The sequence below is a fragment of the Panicum hallii genome, chromosome 4, assembly GCF_002211085.1.
Source record: "Panicum hallii strain FIL2 chromosome 4, PHallii_v3.1, whole genome shotgun sequence".
Classification (NCBI taxonomy): domain Eukaryota; kingdom Viridiplantae; phylum Streptophyta; class Magnoliopsida; order Poales; family Poaceae; genus Panicum; species Panicum hallii.
The window spans coordinates 13160023-13177079 of NC_038045.1; the positions used below are offsets into that span (position 1 = coordinate 13160023).

The window sequence follows — 17057 nt, forward strand, 5'->3', positions numbered from 1 at the left end:
ATTGGTTGGTGTTATTAGTGCCTGGATGATAGTTAGGTTTAGGCGCTTCGCACGTGCTAGACTATCCGTGACTTACTAACCATTTTCTGCTAGGGATGAACAAAGGAGGGAAACCTTGTCTTCATTTACTATTCTGATGACACCTATTGTATTAACACTCTTAGAATGAGTAGAGCATCTTTTTTCTAGTTATGTGACCTAAGTAGAGGCTTGTTTAAGAATAGCATGCACTAGAACATTGAAGAAACAGGTTGCAATGTTTCTTCATGTTGTTGGTCATAACCAAAGGTTTAGGTGTATCCAGATCTTTTTTAGATCAGTTGAAACCACTAGTAGGTATTTCTAAAAGATCTTATACGCAGTGGAACATAAAGGGGAGTTGATCCTTCCACCATCTACAATGGTGATTAAATCTCATGAGCCTATTCTACTACAGGATGGTCATTAACCATGTTATAGTCACTAAACTATTCCATAACATACAACTCACTCCCAGCATCACAGACATTGAATTTGATCTCAAGCACATCCTATGGTACCTTACCAGACGGCAGCGAGATAGACATCCACAAGATTTTCAGCTAGACTGCTAATTACGGTGCAACAAATCATTCCGTAGCACCACAATACCTCGAAGAGTTTCTGCTGCCATTCAAACACCTGCTCCAATTGGGGAGACCAGGAAAAAACAAATACTAACACAAATAACAAGAGGTAAATTCAGCAAAAGTTTCATTTCTTGAGTACTTAGCCAATGTAGCCCATTCAATACACATTTTTTATCAGCGGAATTACTTGGTTCAATGCCAGTGCAGAACATGACATGCTCCTCTATTGGTGTAAAAACAAAAGGGATTTCAGTTCTCGTTTCCAAATTGTCTATTTAGTTGTAAGAAAACATCATGTCTGAATCACACAAGATTTTACACACTGCAGCCCATCATTGCACAGTTTAGTCACGACCGCACAGACGCAGTTAGTAACACACCATCTGCAGTCTAAGGTTGCTTTATGGTCAACTCAGCTCTCAGATGTAGTACCCCGTCAATGAAGAAGAGGCTGTCATCAGCCATAAACGAGGGCCATGGAATCGCAAAGAGATTCCGGTAGCCAACCGCCTTACCACCAGTGAAGGTGTAGTAGCCCTTATACTTGCTGACAAACTCACCTGATGGCCTTGTCCTTGCAGCAAACTCATAATCTACGGTAACACTTGTTGAGCCTTTCTCTTGCATCCCCAGGAAGAGACCAAAGCAATAGAACGCGCTTTGCTGATCCATATTACAGTGTGCTGAGAGGAAGAAGCCCTGTCCAGCTAGATGAAATGCTTGCGAGTATATCCGCCCAGATGGGAAAAGTCGACTGCACTCCTCACGCTTCAGGTCCAAGTATGCTATGCACTGCGGATATGGTCGATCAAACTCCACGACCTTAAGTGGGCGATATTTGTAAGCTCGCTCAGCATATTTCCTACAGGTCATCACATCTGCTGCAAGGGCACGCTGCCGATGTGGTGCATCAGCTTTGTAAAGAAGTGCCTCTGTGACACATTTAGTTGCCTGCTCGTGATCCAGATCACTGCATGCAAGAACCTTCCGCAACTTCCTGCAGGTCATATGGCAGAAACGGACAAGGGGCAGCAAACGAGTGCCCAAGATCTCACGTCTTTCCTCCAATTTTGGGTATTGAGCACGTGCCCACTTGATCACAAAATCGTAGATAGCATCCTCTGATGCCACCTGAAGGTCATTACTCCACAGTATGGCTTCAATTCCAGCGAGAGGAATGGTCATCGCTTCATCTTGGAACCTGAAAACAGGAAGCATTTCTTTAGTGGCCTTGTCATTTCCGTAACTAAATGCTTAGCTTTATACAACAGAGACTGCTCACTTGGTCAAATCTTTGTATTTATTGGCAAGGAATTCCTTAGCAGTGTCAGTCAATGGCTGAACTGCAGTAGCCATCGAAATGCTGGAGGGGAGATCTAGATAAAGCAGTGCAGACTCTGTGGTCATTGGCAAGCTTCTAAGCAATTGACTGCAGTGCCTCATACACGAAGCGACCTCAAATTTGTCAGCAATCATCAATATATCCAGCAGGAGAGTTGGCTGATTTGTCGTCAACTTGCCACTATACATAAAGCTTAGAAGCTCCATAAGGGCATTTTCCTCTGTTCAAAGTAGAAATACAATGATGACTGAAAAGTTTTAACTTTTAACTGGAAAAAGTTCAACAGAGATACACTCCCTTGTTCTTATGGACCTAATTCTTTTACGAGTAAAGATGTGCAATGTGTAATAACGAAGACATTGTAGCAAATGCATATTAGGAAGTGCAAACCTCGTTCAGACTGATCATTTATGTACTAGGGTCTCATTATTTCAGTAATAATATGGCAATGTTGAACAGAACAGAATTTTAGTACTCCTATTTGTTAGAACATGCAATTGTACTGCAGCTCCCACATTACCTGAAGCAGTTATTCTAAGAGTTGCATGCCTCTGATCAGATTCTTTCATTCCATTTGAGAAAAGCTAAAAGAGAATGAAATAAATGCTGTTAGCTAGTTAATTATACCACAATTGCAGTGATTTTCAGTGCAATCAAGAAAAATAGTAGATACCTTGTAAAAGAAAGGGCTCTTTGCAGCTAGAATTGCAGAGCTGATATAGATAGACTTTACTCTCAAAATCTGAGTACATTCCATACTCCAGGATGAATCACTGCTTTGTCCATCCTCACCTGGCAAAGAGAAGATCCAATAAAATGAATGCAACGCAAATACAACAAGAGAAGAAAATGTGCATTGCGGTATTAGAAGATAGCAGTTCTGCTATTAAGTGTTAAGAAACTTAGAGAATGAGTTACTCGGAATGCAAAATCCATATCTCTTTGACAAATGCAAGCAGCCAAGTAGGTGTAACAATCTTCCATGGGAAAAGTAAATGGGGAACAAATATATTGATTATTACTATAACATATAGCACAGAATAAATGTAGAGTCTTGGCTGCTTCAAGTACTTTAAGGAAGCTAAATATCCTGAGGAGTTGATTGAAAAAAAGTTACTCCTAACTATCCGTTACAATATATTTTACAGAGTCGTAACTTGTATACACTATTCCTTAATCCTGATTGAGGTTTCATGAACCAAGCACTAAAGCCTGAAACTTACATAATCTCTAGTTCAATTGTGCTACTTAAGTAATTACTGTGTTTACTACCAGTAGTTAGCTCTTGCCACCATATCTGACAACTTCAATACAGTTGAACTAGTTAGCCAATACATTGTGCTAGTAGACAGTAGTAAACTTGAAAAGAAAAAAAATCATCAGCAGTAACAATATTTAACAGAGCCTGAATATTTCAACATAGAAAATGTTATAGAGTTTATTTATGTATGCAGGTTCTTTTTCCTAAACCCAAAACGTTAAATATTTGATAGCAGAAGTTAAATTGCACTGACCATCTTGCTCAATATCAGGTGGAGATTCTTCTATCATAGCTACAGGTTCCTCATTGCCTTCCTCATAGGTATAACATTCTTCAGCTTCAACTTTGCAGTTTGCTCCTGATTCTGGGGCCATAAAATGGTAGTGCAAAAGTTTTTCAAAATGTCTTACACATAAACAAATAATTCAAGATCATGCATAACTACGAATATGTAAAATGGGAACAAAGTGGTAAACAGTGCAGAGATAGTAAATTGCTGAAGCATGATCAGCGTATTTAGAAAACCATTCAAGAATCAAGATCAATGAGTAAATATTAAAGATGAGTGTCAGCTGGGAGTCTGTCATGTGGGGGCGCACGTACAGGCGCCGCCTTGACGTGCGCCGCGCCACAGAACGTGCAGCACGCGCACAGGAGGAAGCCACCATGAGTGGCTAAGTTGGAAAGAGAGATTGGTTTGGTTAAGATTGGAAAGAGAGATTAGTTGCTATTCTTGTTCCTTAAGTCTAGGAGAGTTTGGTTAGGGCCCGGGGCCATATACCCGGGGCTATATATTCCTGTAGCCGAACATTGAGAAGGCAAGCAAGATCATTATCTCTAATCTCCCGTCTCCCTCTCCAATCAAGCCGACGGCAGTGGGGCAACGACCCTGCCGGCGAAGACGGACCGAGGCTACGAACTCCGTAGTCGAGGGCCAGCTACCTTAGGTACCGACGCCCTTGACAACCTGGTATCACGATCCAGGGCTTCCTCGCAGCGCGCACTCCCTCGCCACCACCAGCCGCCGCGCCGCCGTCATCCCCATCGTCCGTTGCGTCGTGTGCCGCCGACATGGGTGACGCCACCGACCTCAAAGCCACCGTCGAGTCCCTCACCACCGCTATCAAGACACTGCAGACCACGGTCGAGGCCAATGCCAAGGCCATCGCCTCCCTCACCTCCGATTGCACGTCGTCCTCGGGCGCCAGGATGGGCTCCGGCGAGCACCACAATGACCGGCCACCGAGATTCCAGAAGTTGGATTTTCCCCGGTACAATGGCAAGACTGATCCCCTTATCTTCATCAACCGTTGCGAGTCCTACTTCTACCAGCAGAGAGGATCATGGAGGAAGAGAAAGTATGGATGGCATCCTACAACCTGGAGGATGGGGCGCAGCTGTGGTACCTCCAGGTCCAACAAGACGAGGGCACTCCGTCGTGGCGCCGGTTCACGGAATTGCTCAACCTGCGCTACGGTCCCCCTCTCCGCGCTGCTCCCCTCTTTGAACTTGCAGATTGTCGTCGCACCGGCACCGTCGCGGAGTACCAGGACCATTTTCAGGAGCTTCTCCCCCGCGCCGGCTACCTCACCGAGGCGCAACGAGTCCAGCTGTTCACGGGCGGCCTCCTCCCTCCGCTCAGCCTCGACGTCCAGATCCTCCACCCGCAGTCCCTTGCGGCGGCCATGAGCTTGGCGCGTCAGCTGGAGCTCCGGGAGCAGTACGCGCCGGCGCCCGCCAAGGCCTTGACCCGTGGCCTCCTACCGGCCCCTGCACCGCACCTCGTCCCTCCCGCTTCCCAGCTCGACAGGGCGGCCGCGCCTACGGCCACGGTGGACGGCAGGCCGGTGAAGCGCCTGTCCCTGCCAGAGCAAGAGGAGCGCCGTCGGCTGGGCCTCTGTTTCAACTGTAACGACAGATACACGCGGGGACACGATCGCGTATGCAAGCGGATCTTCTACATCAACGGCGTCGAGATCGCCACTGCCGCCGCCGCCGCGGATGGGGATGCCCAGGACACGGAGGCCCCGGTCTTCTCCTTGCATGCGATCGCTGGGGTGGCCACCTGCAACACAGTACAACTCCAGGTGGTCCTTGGTACCGCCACCTTCGTCGCGCTCATCGACACGGGATCGACCCACAGCTTCATCGGGGAGGGGGCGGCACAGCGCACGGGCCTGCGCGTCGAGCCGCATCCACGGCTCACGGCGACAGTGGCAAACGGAGAGCGCGTCTCGTGCCCCGGCGTCCTTCGCCATGCCCCAGTCATCATCAACGGCATGGCTTTCAGCGTCAACCTCTTCGTGATGCCCCTAGCCGGGTACGACGTGGTGCTCGGAACGAATTGGATGGCCACGCTGGGGCCCATCGTCTGGGACTTCACTGCACGGACCATGACGTTCCAGCAGGAGGGGCGCGACATCTGCTGGCGTGGCGTGGCACCACCGACCGCGCTGGGCCTCCATGCCGCCACAACCAACGCCTCCCTCCTCAACGGGCTGCTGGACCCCTTCGTCGACATCTTCGCCGAGCCGACCGGCCTGCCTCCTGTGCGCGCCCGCGACCACTGCATCGTCCTTAAGCCCGACGCACCTCCGATGGCGGTGCGGCCGTACAGGTACCCCGCGGCTCACAAGGACAAACTTGAGCGGCAGTGCGCCGCCATGATCAAGCAGGGCATCGTCCGCCGCAGCGACTCGGCGTTCTCCTCCCCGGTCCTCCTTGTCAAGAAGCCGGACGGGTCGTGGCGGTTCTGCGTCGACAACCGCGCGCTGAACGCGCTCACGGTCAAGGACGCGTTTCCGATTCCGGTCGTCGATGAGCTGCTTGACGAACTCCACGGCGCACGGTTCTTCTCCAAGCTCGACTTGCGCTCGGGGTACCATCAGGTGCGCATGCGCCCGGAGGACATCCACAAGACGGCTTTCCGCACCCATGACGGCCTCTACGAGTTTCTGGTCATGCCGTTCGGGCTTTGCAACGCCCCAGCAACGTTCCAGTCTCTCATGAATGATGTACTCCGCCCCTTCCTGCGTCGCTTTGTGCTTGTTTTCTTTGACGACATATTAATTTACAGCAAGTCCTGGGCGGATCATCTTCGTCATCTACGTGCCGTCCTCACCGAGCTTCGCCAACACAGACTCTTCGTCAAGCGCTCCAAGTGCGCGTTCGGCGTCACCTCTGTCTCCTACCTCGGCCACATCATCTCGGAGGCAGGCGTTGCCATGGACCCGGCCAAGGTGCAGGCCATTCACGACTGGCCAGTGCCTCGCTCGGCGCGAGCGGTGCGCGGGTTCCTCGGCTTGGCGGGTTATTACCGCAAGTTCGTCCACAACTATGGCTCTGTCGTAGCGCCACTGACCACTCTCCTCAAGAAGGACGGCTTCTCCTAGGGCAAGGAGGCAGCCGCGGCCTTTGCTGCGCTCAAGGCCGCGGTCACCATGGCTCCTATCTTGGCCATGCCGGACTTCACCAAAACATTCGTCATCGAGTGCGATGCGTCGACCTATGGCTTTGGCGCGGTGCTGATCCAGGAGGGCCATCCCATCGCGTTCTTCAGCAGGCCGGTGGCGCCACGCCATCGCTCGCTCGCTGCTTATGAGCGGGAGCTCATGGGACTTGTCCAGGCCGTAAGGCATTGGCGGCCGTACCTGTGGGGGCGGCGTTTCATCGTCAAGACGGATCACTACAGCCTCAAGTACCTGCTCGACCAGCGCCTTGCTACGATCTTGCAACACCATTGGGTCGGCAAGTTGTTGGGCTTTGACTTCACCGTCGAATACAAGTCCGGGTCCACGAACACCGTGGCTGACGCACTCTCCCGCCGGGACACGGAGGAGGGCGCTGTATGGGCTATTTCGGCGCCTCGCTTTGACTTCATTGGTCGTCTGCGTCACGCGCAGGCCACGGATCCGGCACTGGTGGCCGTCCACGATGAGATCAGCGCAGGTACACGCGCCGCGCCTTGGGCCGTGGTCGACGACATGGTCGCCTACGAGGGGCGTCTCTACATCCCACCCTCCTCACTGCTGCTGCAGGAGATCATAGGGGCCGTCCATGAGGATGGGCATGAGGGCGTCCATCGCACGCTTCACCGCCTCCGCCGCGACTTTCATTTTCCCAACATGCGTCGTTTAGTGCAGGAGTTCGTGAGGTCGTGCCCTATTTGCCAGAGGTACAAGTCGGAGCATCTACACCCAGCGGGGCTGCTTCTACCGCTGCCCGTGCCGTCGGCGGTCTGGGCCAACATCGGTCTCGACTTTGTGGAAGCGCTACCACGGGTGAACGGGAAGACGGTCATTCTCTCCGTCGTCGACAGGTTCAGCAAGTACTGCCACTTCATTCCCCTTGCGCACCCGTACACGGCGGAGTCTGTGGCACAGGCCTTCTTCGCTGACATCGTTCGCCTCCATGGCGTTCCGCAGTCCATCGTCTCCGACCACGACCCGATGTTCACTTCGACGTTCTGGCGCGAGCTCATGCGGCTTTTGGGCACCAAGCTGCACATGACGTCGGCCTTCCATCCACAATCGGACGGCCAGACGGAGGCCGCCAACCGCGTCATCGTGATGTACCTGCACTGCTTCACCGGAGATCATCCCCGCCAGTGGCTGCGCTGGTTGCCATGGGCAGAGTACACCTACAACACAGCGTACCAGACCTCGCTCAGGGACACACCGTTCCGTGTGGTATATGGCCGTGACCCTCCTTCCATCCGCTCGTATGAGCCTGGGGAGACGAGGGTGGCAGCCGTTGCCCAGGCCATGGAGGCTTGCGAGGCCTTCCTGGCGGATGTACGCTACCGCCTGGAGCAGGCACAAGCGTCCCAGAAGCTCCATTACGACCGGAAGCATCGGCAAGTCTCTTATCAGGTGGGCGATTGGGCACTTCTTCGACTCTGACAGCGTGCCGCGTCCTCCCTGCCCAGGACGACCACGGGTAAGTTGAAGCCCCGGTTTGTGGGACCCTACCGCGTCATCGAGATCATCAACGATGTCGCTGTCCGCCTGGAACTGCCCCTAGGTGCCCGACTTCATGATGTGTTCCATGTTGGCGTGCTCAAGAAGTTCATCGGCGCATCTCCGCCCTCGCCACCAGCTCTGCCGGCAATCCACAATGGCGCGGTGATTCCAGAACCGCTGCGTGTCGAGCAAGCTCGCTTGGCGCGTGGGGTTCGTCAGGTGCTTGTCCATTGGCGTGGCGAGCCAGCGGAGTCTGCTTCCTGGGAGGACCTCGACGAGTTCCGCCTCAAGTACCCAGACTTTCAGCTCGAGGACGAGCTGGGTCTTGAGGGGGGGAGAGATGTCATGTGGGGGCGCACGTACAGGCGCCGCCGTGACGTGCGCCGCGCCACAGAACGTGCAGCACGCGCACAGGAGGAAGCCACCACGAGTGGCTAAGTTGGAAAGAGAGATTGGTTTGGTTAAGATTGGAAAGAGAGATTAGTTGCTATTCTTGTTCCTTAAGTCTAGGAGAGTTTGGTTAGGGCCCGGGGCCATATACCCGGGGCTATATATTCCTGTAGCCGGACATTGAGAAGGCAAGCAAGATCATTATCTCTAATCTCCTGTCTCCCTCTCCAATCAAGCCGACGGCAGTGGGGCAACGACCCTGCCGGCGAAGACGGACCGAGGCTACGAACTCCGTAGTCGAGGGCCAGCTACCTTAGGTACCGACGCCCTTGACAGAGTCATAGATGCTAACAATGGTCAGTTGACTATGCTGAGATAGAAACTAACATCAGGATGTCAGACACAAATGGCCCTAACATCCACCAGTGAGCCTAAACATTGATGTTTATGACTGCCTAATGGGTCTCTGGAAAAAAAATGAACCAAACTGAATTATGCGACAAAAATATATCAATGATATATTGCTCAGAACGTACATTTTAGTGACAATTCTAGTCGTGTACTTTCAACTGCAACAAATGAAAATGTCCTTTCACGTATCAGCCACCAAAATGGCAAAAGTTTGACTGTACACATCCTCAAAGGGAGTATTTCTAATCTTTACAACTTTTTCCTAATATTTACAGCGTTGCAGTGCTAATGGGTAAGGCAAGCTCATATTCTTGAGAAAACAATTCCAAATAATATGCATTTATCTCCTTCTATTTCCTCAAGAAACAATACTACATTTTTCATGTTTTATTTCTATGCCCTTGTGCACAGTTTCTAATTTATCTTTTAATTCCTTGTCCATAGCTCAAACAAGAAAATTACATGCATAATTTGGCCATTGAAATGCAATACCACAAGTAAAAGCCATAAATAGCACATTTCACAAATATATTTTTTGCTAAGACCATCATTTGGTGTAGCTGTTGGAATCCTCTTACATCACATAGCAAACATCCAGGCATAATTTCAAGACATACATAAATTTTTAGAGGAAATTACGCCCACCATACATCAACTTGTTTGGTTGTATCATTTTAGTCTAACAAGTTGCAAAATGTACAAACAAACACATAAACTTGTTAATTGTGTGCATGTACAGTCACGCATACACCACTGAGCGTATTTTTCCTTGGTGACAGGCTGCATGGACTTCAGCTTGGGTCTCAAGGATTAGTTTTAAGCAGGTGGAAAGATCAAAATATAAAATTGACATTCCTAAGCCCTTATGAGCACATCCAATCCCTAGTTCTGCCATCCTACAAAGTCTATCAACAGATTGACCCTAGTGGCAGGGGCGAAGCCACGTTGATGGTGCCTGGTGCACTTGCACCAGGGTCCAAACGATTTTTTCCACTGTTAGTGCTAGAATTCACCAGTGCTTAGAATTTATTGCTAAGCTGTGCAACACGGTTATTTGGGCTCTAGCTTCGCCCCTGCCTAGTGGCAGCCTGACAGTTGATGTAGCGAACCTCCACTCCTCTCGATTGTCTTGGTGGTGAAGGGGTATCACAATGTGGGCAGAGACTGTAGGGTTCTTGCCGTGTGCCGATGCGGACCATCGACGCGGACCATTGTCACTCGTCCGTCCGGAGCTGCCCTTAGCTCCCTGCTAGCAAGTGCTCATTGGACTATTCTTTTATGTTATGTAATGTAAGTTGGTTGGAGTTAGTTGGCCGTGAGAAAAAATGTGGTTAAAAAATGTAAGAGCTAGACCAAGGCGCTGTAATATATGTTCATTTATACATATTTGACCTATATAGCTATAGCTAATTCAAAAATTTCAGAAAAAATGAAGGAAATTAATTTTTTCGCTAACTAGCAGAAATGGTAAAATCCATGAAACTTCAATAAAATTCCACTGAAATTTTAAACCCCATTGACATGGCAAAATACCATCGAAAGCATACATATGACTGTACGTGGACACATTTGACGAGTTCATGTATCTGTTTGCACATTTTACAACTTGTTGGACTAAAGTGATACAACCACACAAGTTATTGTATGGTGGTTGCGATTTACTCAAATTTCTATGCAGTAGACTTCACAATTACAAAGCATGTCCAGGACAAAATAATAGATTGTGAGGTACAATTGTTGAATCAATCAAGCTATTCGAGAACCATGTGCATTACTAAAAACTATGCAAGGACAACACCTAACCAACTATTGAAGAGCATTTCATTCTGATTAACAGGTCACAATGTCAAACATTACACCATTTCCTAAAAGGACCGAATATCTCAAAAATTACAGAAACATTTGAACTTCTTAACATCAGAAAAGTAGTGAGTGCAAATGTATGATCATCCAATGGCTGTCATTTAAGCAGCAACAGCCAAAGGAACGACATGCCTAATTCCAAACTGTGTTCAATCAATTGGGCATGCCACTGGTTCAGTTGCAATGTGTTAGATGTTCATATATTTATGATTATGCAAACCATATTACAGGCATCGATCAAGGTGAGGCATACAAATAGGTACTAGTTTGCACATATCCAATTCAGAGCTCAATAAGATCTTTCGAATACTGTATAACAAATCACCCGAAGAAGACCCGTGTCAGTTAAAATCGCCCTTCAACATCCCTTATAAACTACACCAGTTAAAGCCATTTCATCGACAGAACTGTATGCTCTGATACAAGTACAATCTGAATTCCCGCTGCAGCAACTAAAGAGGTTCAAAAGACAATGATTGCACCGCATTTCACAGCTTCGATGAAAAGGAAAAGTGCCTTACCAACCTTAAGGCCGAAGGCTTTACCACCTAAAGCCCGAGCACACGGTCAGGTCAAATCAAATCACCTCAAAAGGTAAGCACCTTCGCGTTCCTTTACCCCCACCAAAAGCATAGAACAATTCAATTCGAACAAACACAGCCGTCCCCCAATTCTGAATCCGCGCCGAATTCGCGAATTGTCGACGGCGAAAGAAGAAGACGAGAAGAGGGAGGAAATCGGGAATCCTCGCTCACCTTTGCCGCGTCGGAGCTCCTCCCGTCGCCGCTTGCGGTGGCGCGCCCAGTCGGCGAGCGATGAGCAGCCCTCGCCGGCGGCGCCCTTGGCCCCGGGGGCATCGTCCCCGGCGACGATCTCGATCCGCAGCACCCGGTCGGAGAAGTTGACCGAGTTGAAGGCGAACTCGAAGCTCGGCCCCCCGCTTGCCCGCGAGAAGTCTGGGTCCATCCCTCTGCTTCCTCCCCCTCCTCGAATCAATCAACCACGCGCCTCGCCTCACCTCTGACGCGCGGCCGCCGCAGCAGCCATCGACGGGACAGACGGAGGCCAAACCCTAACCCTAGCGAAGCTTGGACAAAGGGAATCGCGATGCGGGTGCGGGAGAGCGAGCGGGTTGTGTGGAGACTGGAGAAGGGGGAGGGAGAGACGAACAAGAACAAGAGAACCGTAGCGGAAGGAGAGAGGGGGCAGCGTCGTGATAAGGAGAAATCCGGGGGGCGTAAATGCGAATTTGCTGCAAGAAAAAGGACAGCTGAACAAGGTGGAGTAAATTCGTACCCTCCGGTGGGGCAAGCGGATAAATACACTTCACGTCGGGGCCGCCCGAGCCCACTGGCGTGGGTCCCAGCTGTCGGTACGCTGTTAAGGTTTGGACGGGCCCGGCTGTCGGTGGGCGGGTAGGTGGAGACATGGGATGGATCGCTCGGCGATAGGATTTCCGATTTGGCTTTGGTCTTTGCGGTTGCGGAGGAAAATTTTGTTGGCTGGAGTTTTCGGGGAAAAATTGGTAGTTTGTTGGGTGTTAAAATGTGGGCATGCTAAAATGTGGATATGCCAATCTTTTTACTAAAATATTGGTAATTTTAAAAGATAGGCTACTTTTTAAATTTCAACCGAATAAGTGTCAAAATTTTTTGGCATAGTAAATTTTAGTAGCCAACCAATCGATCCAGGAAGCTGAATTCCTATCCATCCTCCCGAAGATAGCAGCTTGTACATCTTCCACCGTTGGAGATTGGTGAAAAAAAAATGAATAGCTAGGATCTAAGCGCTGACCAAGTGCAGACATCGTGGGCCGAGGCGTCGCGGCCCAGGCAGCAGCAGGTGATGGAGCATGTGCGCGTGTTAACCTGGGAGACGTGTCAGCTATCAGTTGGTTAACGTGAGGGTATGCCTACTTCCGATCCCAAATTTCAAATGAAATTTTCTCTTCAATCATTTATCTTTTTTAAAATCCGGTTGAAGCATATTCTTCATTAAAATTAATGCTACAAAATGAAATCCAACATGTTATAAATATTTTTTATTTAGCATTTCGACATTTTAATATACTAGTTCAATATTTTCACTATATCACTTCAACATTTGTAGTACATTGTTTCAATATTATTTTCTAAACTATTGAATTAGCTTTCCCAAAGTGTTGATTTAGTTGTTCGAGAAAATGTTGAACACGGTATTACTATTACAAGAATTAGAGTAGAAAAATTAAAGAAAATAATGAAAACAAAGGACCATGCTCATGAGTTCCAGGCTTCCAGTAACGTTTGTCAGAGGCAGCGAAAAAGTTATTGAGGGATCGCTCGCTATCCTGTTATCCTCCGCCGCTTCTGAGCGTTTGCACGTCGATGCTATCCGATTGGGCTAGAAGCTGCCTGGCTTTTTTCATGGCCCGTGCAATTCGTGGTCTTCCTATCGCACGGAAGGTGGATAGGAGCCCCAGGAAGGAGGGAGGTTGAAGGGTAGGGTTTTTTCTTTTCCTTCGAAAAAATTCAAATGTTGACGATAGAATATGGGTCACAGGATTTTTGACCTTTTGAACCAAATTAGTTGAAGTTTTTCAGTTTTGAGACTTTGACATTCAAAGTTTTGGAAAGTCATACATCTAGAATCCAAGATCACCTCACGAGCCATAGATGAGATGTTTGATCATCGAGCTATTAAGAAAGCAGTAACGACAATTTGGCATGAACAATAGGGTTAGACATAGTTACACATTCTTTCCGCTACTTCATTACAAAATACTGATCCTTTTATTTTGTCGCATATCAACCTTCTCTAAACTTAACAAAGTTTATAGAAAAATATGCCTACATCTGCAACATCAAATTAGATTTATTAAATCTACTATTTATTTAGATTGTGACGGGTCCAGGGACCCGGGGTCCCAGCAGACCCACTCCCTGTTGGCACTCTGGATGGTCTAAGATTACGCGTGGATCAAATAAGTACCCTCCTGGGCTGTGATTTTCTCCATGTCGTCCAGGCCCACGGTCCTGACCGGCCGGCCAGTCGGCTAGAGCCTCGGCCCGCGTCCCCTACCGAGGAGACGACCAAGGCCTAGGTCCGGACTAAGGTCCCGACCTAAGGCGCCAACCGAACTCCGCCACGCACGTGTCACTTTCCCCGCTGACGAGGTTGGGGGCCGGCCGGGTCTCGCATGCTGAACATCAGTGGAGTCAACTTGCCGTACAGGCTAACCACTCCCTCCACGGGGTTACAGTCCCCTCTGTTGCCATAGTGGAGGGACACTATACCACCTGCCCGTTCTCGCGTAGGGACGGAACGCAACATCATCACGACGCGATGCACACGCCTCCATCACAATGGAGTGACGAGGCGCAGTGTTAGGGATGGAGCATGACTACCATACCGTACTTACCGTCGCATGCTTGCCCCCCGACCGACGGAGCATGACATACAGGGACAGGATAAGATGGCCATCCCACGATGCAGGACTTGGATGGTGGTCATCGGAAGGCCCCGATTGGCAGAGTTGGCTGTCCCGACTGATAGAGCTGGCGACTCCGACCGGCGAAGCAAGGAACACTCTCTCTTTCTACCTCACTTTTTCTACCTTTGGTTCCCCTATAACGGAGACCCCCCCTTTGGTATGAAAGGGAGGGTCATCTGCCTAGGAAAGACACCGCGACAGATCTCGATCATACCACATCATGCACTCGCAAGCTTGTAACTTCCCTAACTCTCACGAGCACCTGGACTCAAGTAATACAACCGACTGATCCCGGCTTGATGTAGGGCACGATTGCCTGAATCAGTATAAATCTTGAGTCATTATATGCTAGGCCACCTCCGATCACGACGCACAGTACATACTTCGGGTTGGTTTAGCTGCAGGCTATTTTCGGAACCAACAGTTTGGCGCCGTTCCTGGGGAGCGCATCCTACGTCCATTGTCCCGGTGATAGATGGCCTTCATCTCTGACATGTCCAACCTCACGAACTTGAGTGATACGATTCGTTTCGGCTCATTTTAGTTTCCCGTGACCTCGCGCATTGGACTGAGGGAACCCCCTGTCTTCATGCCCTTCCAGGCTTTCCGCTTCGGAAGCCTGGACTTTGTCGCCGATCATCTCGGCACGCTCCGCCTCCACGAGGACGCCACTCCTCTGATGTCGCTCGAGGGAGATACTACCTCGACCGACCCGCTGGCTGACCTCGACACCAAGGCGCTTGCACGGTGTATCGAGCTCACACTCGGTGCCAACCCTTAAGCGAGTAACGTCGACTTGATCCTATTCTCGCTGCACAATGTTTTCTGCCAACTCTCCGGACGGACGCCCTCATGGTGGCAGTCTCCTAAGTGTGAGAAAGGCGGCGACCCATAGCCTCGATCTCCAAGATGGGACACTCCGGGTGTGCTGAGGGTGGAAGGACAATCATGTGCATTTGGCACCGAGTAACTCCCATCTCCACGAATTCCCATTCCACGTAGCAGGGAGGAATGAGATAGCCTGCAGCGCTCATAACATCCCACAAAATGGAAGAAAAACCCTCCAGTGGAGGCACTCTGAGTGCACCCGTCCGTCCTCATCCACGACCATGACAACAGGGTCAGCCATCTGAACAAAATTAAATGGGTGAGATATAGAAAAAATTGTGCACAAGATGAATGAACAGATTCTATTCTCAGGATACTATACATTCATAACTTAAGAAGTTGATGCCAAAAACTTCCAAATTTTACCAGAACCTTCCTTAGATATTTGTGCACAACTTTTCTAATCAACCCTTTGGCTAGAATAGGCTCTAAGGTAGTTATATCCTTAAGTTTTTCAGTAGCTATTTACCCAGATTTTCAATGGACAGAGAGCTAGTATTTTGATCACCAGGGAAAATCTACTCTGCCAAAAATTACCAAACTTGAACAGTAGCTGATTGAGTAAGTTTGCAACAAGTTTGATGTTGAACAGTTCTACAGAAAACTTTACTAAGAAGGTCTAAAAAATTATGTGTAATAGGAGTGCTCAAAATAGGCAGAAAACTGAGGTATGGAAGTTTCTAGCGTTGCCCGCTGAGTTACTAGTCCAAAAATTCTCAAAATTTAGCAGCAGAAAGGGGCAGATTAAACTTCCCTATTGAGCTTTTCTTCACATAAGATTAATTCCTCTGTCTAGATATGGAAGAAAAAGATAGATTTCTAGTTAGCCATTAAGTGAGTGCTCAAACTTGCTCTAGAGTAACTTACTCCCTTATAAACCCAAGGCAATATTTTATTCAAATTTCATGTATGATCATGCATCACGTCCTATTCGTCCTCACAAAGCAAAACAATTGCCAAATAACTTTGGTCTTACATGGTTAATTTTAGTGGCATACATAATACGTCTCTCCTAGCTGAATTTTTCTAACCGTTCTTAGCTTAACATAATCGCGGTTAGTGCACCTGCAGACAGAATATAAATTGAACCTTTCGCGCCAGCACTCACGAAAGCGTCCCCATACATTACCGCTCACTATAGTAGTGGTATCCATACGTTCGACACTGCATAGACAGTGCTTCATACGTTACCGAGATAACGTATTCACTTCCCGTATAAATCGCCTTACGAGATGTTTGTACGTTGAAGCCACCGTATGTGCAGCATATTTTACTCCCAATATAATCAAGGAGTGGTTGGTATATTGGCAGCACCTCAAGTAACCACTGCTTGAGGGCAGCGTTCGGTTCGCGTCACCGACATGAGGGTCAAGCTTTCTCAGTTGACTGAGAATCCTTACCTTCTTATCTTACCTTCTTATCTCATCATAGATGCGTCGTTATAGAATTTAAAGGTTGATTGTGCATAAATGTAAATTTTGACAGAAAGTAATATGCTAAAAGTCACTTATAATAAATATAAGTTAGATAGCCACCTAGTCATATTTCCATAATCCCCTAGGGCTTTATGAACTTGGCGTCATCCTTAACTAACCAACGTATTTTTCAAACGCGATTTTTATGGTCAAGTTTTGTGAAAACATTTGTTTAAGGCTTGTTGTACTCTCTGTTGTATGCATTTCGGGTCTGATACCAGCTGTGGCAGAATCGTCTGAATTAATCTGGCTTAAGTGCGCTAACCATCACCATAGAGGCAATCCGAGCTAACATGCACTTAAAATGGAGTAAAACGACAGTCTGTCGGGTAACATCCCAATGCAACCACTGGAATTGCGATCGAAACAATGCATACATACAACCC

The 17057-nt window shown here is 48.7% G+C and overlaps 1 protein-coding gene and 1 pseudogene across 1 annotated transcript; one reads left to right on the top strand and one right to left on the bottom strand.

The window, feature by feature from the left end:
* Positions 1-719: 719 nt before the first annotated feature.
* Positions 720-12050, bottom strand: LOC112890154 (BTB/POZ domain-containing protein POB1-like). The gene is made up of 6 exons (XM_025957029.1): positions 11592-12050; positions 3465-3575; positions 2624-2742; positions 2471-2534; positions 1891-2170; positions 720-1809 (listed from the first exon to the last, which is right to left on the bottom strand). Exons 1-6 carry the CDS (start codon positions 11800-11802, stop codon positions 999-1001), a joined length of 1596 nt encoding a protein of 531 aa, XP_025812814.1. The 5' UTR covers positions 11803-12050; the 3' UTR covers positions 720-998.
* Positions 3585-5250, top strand: LOC112890155 (annotated as a pseudogene).
* Positions 12051-17057: the final 5007 nt, after the last annotated feature.

What these genes read in the sequence shown, in the direction of transcription:
- LOC112890154 (XM_025957029.1), bottom strand. Translation starts at nt 11,802, where the DNA reads ATGGACCCAGACTTCTCGCGGGCAAGCGGGGGGCCGAGCTTCGAGTTC. An exon ending in ACCTGATATTGAGCAAGATG is followed by an intron (nt 2,743 to 3,464) that starts GTCAGTGCAATT and finishes TCTCTTTGCCAG; the next exon opens with GTGAGGATGGACAAAGCAGT. An exon ending in TCTTAGAATAACTGCTTCAG is followed by an intron (nt 2,171 to 2,470) that starts GTAATGTGGGAG and finishes TACTTTGAACAG; the next exon opens with AGGAAAATGCCCTTATGGAG.